Below are 9,919 nucleotides of genomic sequence, written 5' to 3'. Positions count from 1 at the left end.
TACATGTTTAAGTTTTAATTCAGTATGGTTAATTACATACATCAGTATGGTTAATTACATACATATAGTTGTACAGCCATTATCTTTCTGTTTACTTATCTTTTCTATCAGTAACCAAATTATGTTAGTCAGTGACATCTTTTCCCCTACCCTTAGCTCTTGTTGAATTTGAATCAGTTCACTTCTATCTTTATGAATTTGTTTATTTTAATTACTTCATGTAAGGAGAATAATATTGATTTTATACTTATCCTTTTTTGTCTGGCTTATTTTACTTACTATAATCAATGTCTATCTATGTTGCAGCATCTATCAGGACAAGGCCCATCAATCCACTTTATAGCATTTATTACCGTTTTTGGCTGATTAGTATTGTATGAATATGCATGGTTATTTATTCATCAATGGGCATTAGGATGTTTGTGCTGTTTTACATACACTTGAATAAATTAAGTTCAGATTTTCTTCTGATAGTGATCTTGACATATCATTAAATAATTATTTAACATTTTTAAATCATATTCTATTTGAAATTAATTTAGCTCTAAGTCAAAATAGTCAAGTTAAATTATTTTATTTTCAAAATTGTTAGTCTTTGGTTTTGACCCGCACCCAACTTCTCAGATGCTACTTCTGACTTAGTGTTCAGGAGTTGCTCCCAGGTTGGGGGACCATGCAAGGCAGAGATTGAACCTGAACTTCTGGCACGAAGAGCATTTTCTTCACCCATTTAAGCCATCTCCCCAGCTCATTTTATTTTTCATATTATATGCCCTTCGTTGGAGTTTCAGATTTTTTTGTTTGTCTGTTTGTTTTTGGTTTTTGGGTCACACCCAGCAGTGCTCAGGAGTTACTCCTGGCTCTATGCGCAGAAATCGATCCTGGCAGGCTCAGGGGACCATTTGGGATGCCAGGATTCCAACCACCATTCGTCTGCATGCAAGGCAAATGCCCTATCTCCATGCTATCTCTCTGGCCCCTCATAGTATTTATTTTAAGAAAAATTATTATTGGGCCCGTAGAGATAGCACAGCGGCGTTTGCCTTGCAAGCAGCCGATCCAGGACCAAAGGTGGTTGGTTCGAATCCCGGTGTCCCATATGGTTCCCTGTGCCTGCCAGGAGCTATTTCTGAGCAGACAGCCAGGAGTAACCCCTGAGCACCGCTGGGTGTGACCCAAAAACTAAAAAAAAAAAAAAAATTATTATTAAAAAATTAAAAAATTAAAGAAAAACAACAAGAAAAGAAAAATTATTATAGCAAGATTTAGATAGTTTATCAAGTAGTATTTTTATGTGAGTATATAGAATATTCAGATTGCAAAATTTGATGGAAGCATATGATATAATCAGGGTAGAGTTAATACTTTATTTACTAATTTTCTTTTTTTTTATTTAAACACCTTGATTACATACATGATTGTGTTTGGGTTTCAGTCATGTAAAGAACACCACCCATCACCAGTGCAACATTCCCATCACCAATGTCCCAAATCTCCCTCCTCCCCACCCGACCCCCGCCTGTACTCTAGACAGGCTCTCCATTTCCCTCATACATTCTCACTATTAGGACAGTTCAAAATGTAGTTATTTCTCTAACTAAACTCATCACTCTTTGTGGTGAGCTATTTACTAATTTTCATATTTTCACACAACTTTATAAAGTGTCATTACCTATGTGCAATATTCAGAGATTTAAATGCTTCTATAGAATTCTTTTTCTTTTCTTTCCCTTTTTTGGTTTTTGGGTCACACCCTGCAGCACTCAGGGATTATTCCTGGCTTTACGCCCAGAAATTGCTCTGGCAGGCTTCGGGGACCATATGGGATGCCGGGATTCAAACCACTGTCCTTTTGTATGCAAGGCAAATGCCTTACCTCCATGCTATCTCTCCAGCCCCCTGTTTTCTTTTCTTTTACTTTTTTTCCTGGGTAAATAAAAAGCTTTATTGGAAATTAGAGGGAAAGGGAAGGGAACTCTCCAACTGGGAAGAACTTAGTGTAGGACAATGTTCAATCTTGAATTTGAAAAAACTTCACAACTAGTACACATGAAGCAGGAAGCAGGTGAAGTTGGGTGGTTCTGCAATTGGAAATAATAAGAATGAGCTTTAGTTATTGCTTTCTTTTCTCTACTTAAAACTACCCAAGAGTAGGGAAAAATCAGTTGAAAATTTAGAATTAAAAAGTGAAATCTTAAAGATTTTTTTTTGTCATTATAGACATGAAAGGACTTTAAGAAAATTTAAATGGTTCAACAAAAGATGCTCTAATGGATGACAGCGCAAATCCTACATACAATCTGCAGATAGAGCCAAAAGATGGGTGTCATCCTGGAGACTGTGTGGAAAGTATAGTAACCCGCTTGCCTTCTGCATCTGATGAAAATGAAAATCAGCTTGATGGAGACGGCTGTGAGCACGTGATAAGCAGTGACAGTGCAATGGGCAAACCTGAAGTATTTGAGCAAGACAATCTCAACAATAATGAAAGCTGCACAGCAAGCTGTGAGGTGTCTGCAGGCGAGAACTCAGAGAGTAAATCCTGTGAGGGCTCCAGAGAAGAACAGGCTTTCTTGGGGAAGGACCAAAAAATGCCTGGAAAAAGAAGCCCACGAAGCAAAAGAGGCACTGCTAGGAAGATAATACCACAAGGTATGTCTTTTCTTTTCACTTATGCTATTCTTTAAAAACAAACTCTTCCTGTCCTGTACTATGTTTACTGTACCACATCTTGATTTCTTCTCTTACTTTCTCTTATTTTACTGAGTAATTAGCTCTGTAATACCATACAGAACCCAATGGTGTGGTAGACCACACAAGTGGGATGTCCCCACAGTGTTCTGTTGTGTTTAGTTTGTTTGATCTTGGTATTAGGGCTACAGCCACTGGTACTCAGAGGCTACTTCTGGCCCTGTGCTCAGGGGCCATTCCCTTCAGTGCTCTCTGGATCATGTAGTGTTGGAGATTGAACCCTGGCCTCCAGCAATGCAGTCAGTGCTTAGCCTGCTGTGCCCTTCCTCCAGCCCTCACAGTGCTCCACTGCATCAACTTATTAAAATGTATTTAACTACTTCCTTCTGACTCATCACAGTACTTTGCTGAAATTAATGTCCCAAGTTTTCAACACTGTAGTTTAATTATGGATGGTCTCCATCTTTTATGATATATTAGACCATTTTCTACCAATATCAGGTTAGGACACTGTTGCTTAGATATCTGTCTAACCCTGAGCTTCTGAAGTAATATGATTTTACTCACTTCTTTATAAGTTATTTTCTTCTGACTCAGAATTGATTATATATTGAAAAAATATATATGCATATAAATATTGGTATATGCCTTGTACAGTGTTATATAAGACACATAGATCTAACTTTGTGGCTTTGGTTTAAAAGTAATTTAGAATATTTTTCATTTGATATACAGTTTGACATTTAGGATTTGGAACTAGGAGCCTTTTTTCTTCACATGCTTCATAGGGTACCTTTGGGGAAAGACAGCCTCTGATCATTTTTTATTAGAAGCCTGTAGGCTTGGAGGATTCTGAAATATTATGGACTCCTTAATGTAGCCCCACATTATACAATCCAGCAGTCTGCATAAGACTCTGCTGAGCAAACCGGACTGAAACTTTCATCTTGTGCTCTTATGCTACTTCAGCTGATTAGAAATACAGTCATGGGGCAGGAGAAATAAGTTGGTTTGTATGCAGAAGACCTAGGTTCTGTTCCTGACTCTGCCTTGAGCATCACTAAGAGTAACCCTGAAGTACAAAGCCAGATAGCTCCTGAAAACTGCCATGGGTGACCCAAACAAACAAAACATAATAATATGCATAGTCTGTTCTATAGTAATATAGTATGTTCAAACTCATGTATATAGATTGTTTACTTAGACTCAAATATGAAATGATAGTTTCTGAAAATTTCTATTTATTTAGTAAGGTAATTTGGTAACATTTCTCAAATTTTGACTTTACAGTTAGTAGATCCTTTTGCCTTTGTTTTTCCTTAATAGACTTAGAGAAAATTTAAAAAATTGTTTTGTTTTTGTTTAATTTCACAATATACCATGTGGTGCTCAGGGGTCCTGGGGGCCACTCCCAGAAGTGCTTGGCCAACTGGACAGGAGTTTAGTTCTAAGGTTGGAACATGTTGAACTACTGGGGCTCATGGTACTAGGGACCATCATGGCTATTCTTGGCAATGTTTGGGAAGTCATGTGTTGCCAGGGATTGAACATAGGTCTATTGCATGCAAGGTATATACATATACAGTAACCCCTGTGCCATCTCCCTGACTCCTAAAATAATTTTTGACAAGCAAAGCATTGTCTTGAAAAAGCCTAAGAGTAAATAGATGTTGCATTATAGTGCTCTTTGTATGTAATATGATCTTAACTGTGACTATAATTCAAGGGCTGTTTGACTATGAATACGAACTCTCATTTGTATTGTGTTTTTAAGAACTGAGCCCTAATTACATATGTATAAAGTTAATCATAGTGTCAAGATTATGATTTCTCTTTTTCTCTATTTCTTGACCTTATTTCAATTTCCCTAGATACTATTATATAATTTAAAACTATTTAATACTTACTATCCAGTAAGCAATATGTGTAGACTTTATTGTTCCATAATGTTTTTGAAATATATGATTCAACAAACTTTGTGAGACTTTATACAGATTACTTTTTAAGTAATGTATATGGAGGTAGAGCACTAGTATAGCAGTTGAGTTCTTTCTTACATATGGCTGACCTGGATTGAGTGTTCAGCACACAAATAGTCCTTGAAGTCTACCAGGACTGATCTCTGAGCACAGAGCCAGGAGTAATCCCTGAGCTTCATGAGGTATGGCCTCCTAAGATCAAAATAAGTTTTGAAACAAAAATAATTTTATATATTACTTATAATGATTTTAAGAATATAAGAAATATAACTTAAGGATTATAAAACAAATCCAGTATTTTGCATTTAGGTCACTGCATTGTGAATTTTTTAGATTTCTGAGTAGACATAGTATACTTTATACTACAATAAACTTTAGTAATTACTTTTAGCATAAATAAAGCTTTTATACAGATTTTTATATGTCCAGGTAAATTTTTGTTTGTACTTAACATTTTGTAGTTAAATTAAATGAAAGAAGAAATTTGGGCATCAAAAGAATTTTAAACTGAATGGAGTGATTCTTTGAGTATATTTTTCCTTTTATAGGCCCAAAAGAGACCGAAAATGGGAAGCTTTAGTGTTGCCTAGTGAACTCTTCTTTCGTTTGGGGAGATTCTTTCTGGTATATAACTAGTCACAAGTCCAGGTTATTGTATTTCCTTGTATCTCTCTAGTTGCTTAGTTTATTCCATCTCCACTCCATCGTTAACAGCATCTTTATTTAACTGGAGTGCTGCAAAGGTTCCCTAAAAAATGTTTATTTTTTTCTCTTCAATTTATTCTGTCTCAATGCTACCAGTACTATGTTTAGAAGTCTAGATAGGTCCATTTACTCTACTGTTTTACTATTAAATTCTCATATCTGAAGAAAATTAAGTTTCAAAAAAGTTTAGGTAAGTACTTTCCTATTAGTAAAATAGCATTTGAAATGTGAAAGGAGATAAAAAGTGTAGAATTAAATTTTACAGGAGTATTTTTTTAATAAATTTTTTTATTTTTAATTATGAGAAAAAAAGATGCCAAGAAAGAGGACAAGGTAAAGTAACAGTGGAAGGACAATCACCCATAACATAATTCTCAGAAGTCCCCTTGCTGATATCTTTTTTTTTTTTTTTTTTTGGTTTTTGGGCCACACCCGCAGTGCTCAGGGGTTACTCCTGGCTGTCTGCTCAGAAATAACTCCTGGCAGGCACGGGGCACCATATGGGACACCGGGATTCGAACCAACCACCTTTGGTCCTGGATCGGCTGCTTGCAAGGCAAACACCGCTGTGCTATCTCTTGGGGCCCCCTTTCTGATATCTTAACTTTGAAATTTCAGCCAAAGAACATTAAGATAAACAAGACAGAGGAATAAGTATTTTTATAAGCAGAAATTCAACACTTTGGAAATAAATTTTAGGTAAATTTATTCACTTATAGTATAAATTTCTTAATTTACTTAGTAAATTTTCATGAGTCCACAACCTACTACTGGAAAAGACAATAGAACTGTAATGGAGACATGCTGTTTTTTTATTGGCTTTTTGAGGCAGCATTTCTATAGATCTGAACATCAGGTCCCAGAATAGTTTGGTTGTTTTATGTTACAGGTTCTTTTGTTCTTTTCTTTTCTTTTTTTTTGGGGGGGGGGGAGCCACACCCGGCGGTGCTCAGGGCTCCTGGCAGGCACGGGGGAACCATATGGGACACCGGGATTCAAACCAACCACCTTTGGTCCTGGATCAGCTGCTTGCAAGGCAAACACCGCTGTGCTATCTCTCCGGGCCCCAGTTCTTTTGTTCTTAATATAGTCAAATAGGCAGTGTTTCAAGCTGCATTATATCAATTATGTTGCTGCATTAAAACTGATATAATTTTAGGTAAATATACTAAAATGAAAGTCTAAGAAATCTTATGTCTTAATAGAGATAAAGTTCACTTTTCCCATTAAAATGTACAATTCAGTGATTTTTTTTCCATTTATTCACAAAGCTACGATAATCACTCTTTTTATTTTAGAATATGCTTATTATAACAAAAAAAAAGAAAGAAAAGCCTTATACTACTAGCAATCACTGATCATTCCTCCTAAGCTATCCTAGCACAATGTAACATCTTTTTTTTTTTTCTGGAGACTTTTCTACCCTGAATATTTTACATAAATGGAATCACACAATATATGGTTCTTAATGACTAACTTCTTTCCCTTATTTTGATTTATCAAAATTGCTCAAGTCAGGGCTGGAGCACTGGCGCAAGTGATAAGGTGTCTGCCTTGCATGAGCTAGCCTAGGATGGACTGCGTGTGGTTCAATCCTGTGGCGTCCCATATGGTCCCCCAAGCCAGGGGCGATTTCTGAGCTCATAGCCAGGAGTAACCCCTGAGCGTCACTGGGTGCGGCTCAAAAACTAAAACAAACAAAAAAAAGATTCACTCAAGTCGTAGCATGTATCACTTCATTCTTTTCTCTAGTGAAATAATATTCCATTGCATGAACGTACCATTTTTTTGTTTGTTGTTTTGTTTGTTTTTTGGTCACACCTGGCAGTCCTCAAAGTTTACTCTTGGTTCTGTGCTCAGAAATCGCTCCTGGTTGGTGATGGGAATGTTGCACTGGTGATGGGTGGTGTTCTTTACATGACTGAAACCCAAACACAATCATGTATGTAATTAAGGTGTTTAAATAAATTAAAAAAAAAATCGCTCCTGGCAGGCATGGAGGACCATATGGGATGCCGGAATTCAAACTATTATCCATCATGGATCAGCTGTGTGCTAGGCAAATGCCCTACTGCTGTGCTATCTCTCTGGTCCGAGCATACCATTTTTTTTGTATCCATTTGTTCGCTTACAGGAAATATGATTGTTTTTAATCTTCTGGCTGGTTCCTATGAACGTATTCACACAAGTGGACACATATGTTTTCTTTGGGAAAGGTCAATAACTCTTTGACAGTCTGCCAGTTTTCCAAAGGGCCAAAACATTTTATATTCCCACCAGCATTATGTAAGGATTATTTTTTTCACATTTCTAACACTTGTTTACACATGATTCTTTGATTATTATTCACAACTATAAAAGTTGAGATGTGGGGCCTGGAGAGATAGCACAGTGGCGTTTGACTTGCAAGCAGCCGATCCAGGAACAAAGGTGGTTGGTTTGAATCCCAGTGTCCCATATGGTCCCCCATGCCTGCCAGGAGCTATTTCTGAGCAGACAGCCAGGAGTAACCACTGAGCACCGTCGGGTGTGGCCCAAAAACCAAAAAAAAAAAAAAAAAAAAAAAAAAAAAGTTGAGATGTGGAGCTGGAAAGATAGCATGGAGGTAAGGCATTTGCCTTGCATGCAGAAGGACAGTGGTTCGAATCCTGGCATCCCATATGGTTCCCCAAGCCTGGTGGGAGCGATTTCTGAGTGTAGAGCCAAGAGTAACCCCTGAGTGCTGCCAGGTATGACCCAAAAAACAAAAACAAAAATCAAAAACAAAACAAAATAAAACAAAAAGTTGAGATGTGGGGCCCGGAGAGATAGCACAGCAGCGTTTGCCTTGCAAGCAGCCGATCCAGGACCAAAGGTGGTTGGTTCAAATCCCGGTGTCCCATATGGTCCCCCGTGCCTGCCAGGAGTTATTTCTGAACAGACAGCCAGGAGTAACCCCTGAGCACCACCAGGTGTGGCCCAAAAACAAAACAAAACAAACAAAAAAAAAAAGTTGAATGTAATGTATGTACCATGTAATGTAATGTACCATGTAAATTGACCTGTATTTATAGGTATATTTATATACTATAGATTCACATGGATAAAGTATATATTTTAGTGGTTTTACTATATTCACAAAGTTGTAAAACCATATCTTAATTCTATAATATTTTATCTTCCTCCTAAGAAACTCTCTACCCATTTGTAGCTATTCCACATTTCTTTTCACTTAGCCCCTGACAATCATAATTTTGTATAGGTACAATAGACAAATTCAGATTTGCTTTCTGATAATTACCATAACAATATAGTTTCTTAATTTACTTAGTCACCATAGCATCTAAGTGTTTGGAAAAAAAAACAGCTCAGCTATGGCAGGAAGCCAGAGATAGTACGTGGAAAATGAGAAAGGAAGACACTTCGAAACTGGCTTGCTACTTTTTATTGTCCTGACTTGTTTCACTGGAGGCCTTCACAGTGTGCCAGGCTGGGAGGCAGTGAGGAGGACCTAGAAGCAAGAGGGAAAACAAGACTTGATAGTAATCTGTGTTCTGAAGACAATCTTATATAGGGATAAGAGCAAAGATTTGGGAACTTACGTTTTGGCTCTGCTTATTTCCATGAGTGTGGCCTGGTGAAAATAGTCTCTTTCTTTACTGTGGAAGGGATGATTCAGACTTTCCCAACAGTTTTGAACAATTGAGTTAATGATGTGAGATTACACTTTAGGGAAGACTGTTCAATCTGCAGTGTGGAACATGAGATCAAACTACAACACTAGAGCATGACTGTTGATGAATCAGGAATTGTTATAATAATTTGTGCAAGGGACCTTGGTGATCTGATAAAGGGAACAGCTATAGGAATGGAAGAAGTAGGTGGGTTCATAGTCACTAAAGAGGTGAATTGACTGGTCTATAGCTGACTAGTCTAGATTAGGTATTAAAATTTGTGGAGGCTAATTCCCAATTGTCTGACTGTGGCAGCAGATGTGCGGCAAGACCTCATACTAATGGGGGAAGTATAGAGGGACAGGGAGCCAGTCTGGGCAGAGAGGAAGTGTGGTAATGTAGAGCCCTCTACATATCCAAGTGGGCCTGTAAAACAGATCTCAAGACTCGGGGGGGGGGGGGGGGCCGGAGAGATGGCATGGAGGTAAGGCATTTGCTGATTTCTGAGTGTAGAGCCAGGAGTAAACCCTGAGCGATGCTGGGTGTGACCCCCCCCCCAAAAAAAAAGACTGGGGTTTGGAGCCAGAGTGATAGCATAGTGGTAGGGCATTTGCCTTGCACGTGGCCAACCCCTGACAGACTCCAATTCAATTCCCAGCATTCCATATGGTTCCCCAAGCTTTCCAGGACCAACATCTGAGTGCTACCAGGTATGACCAAAAAACAAAACAAAACAACACAACAACAACAACAACAAAAACTGGGGTCTGAGCTAAAGATAAAATTTTGGGTAACCTCAGCCCATGAAAATATCTCAGGACAGAGGTCTTGTATCCCCGCAAACCAGATAGTTCAGAGATTTCAGCACTTGTTTGCATGCAGTCCACTCTC

The 9,919-nt window shown here is 37.9% G+C and overlaps 1 protein-coding gene across 1 annotated transcript in view; it reads left to right on the top strand.

Moving 5' to 3' along the window:
- Window positions 1–2,224: 2,224 nt before the first annotated feature.
- Window positions 2,225–9,919, top strand: part of CNST (consortin, connexin sorting protein) — a 70,202-nt gene continuing 62,507 nt past the window's right edge. Inside the window, exon 1 of the mRNA XM_049776652.1 lies at window positions 2,225–2,652. Coding sequence (XP_049632609.1) covers window positions 2,271–2,652 — 382 coding nt within the window. The 5' untranslated portion in view covers window positions 2,225–2,270. The remainder of the gene's footprint in view (window positions 2,653–9,919) is intronic.

This window comes from Suncus etruscus, chromosome 7 (genome assembly GCF_024139225.1).
Source record: "Suncus etruscus isolate mSunEtr1 chromosome 7, mSunEtr1.pri.cur, whole genome shotgun sequence".
Lineage (NCBI taxonomy): Eukaryota > Metazoa > Chordata > Mammalia > Eulipotyphla > Soricidae > Suncus > Suncus etruscus.
Note: the sequence above shows the minus strand (reverse complement) of the source record. Positions and strands in the feature narration are given on the sequence as shown.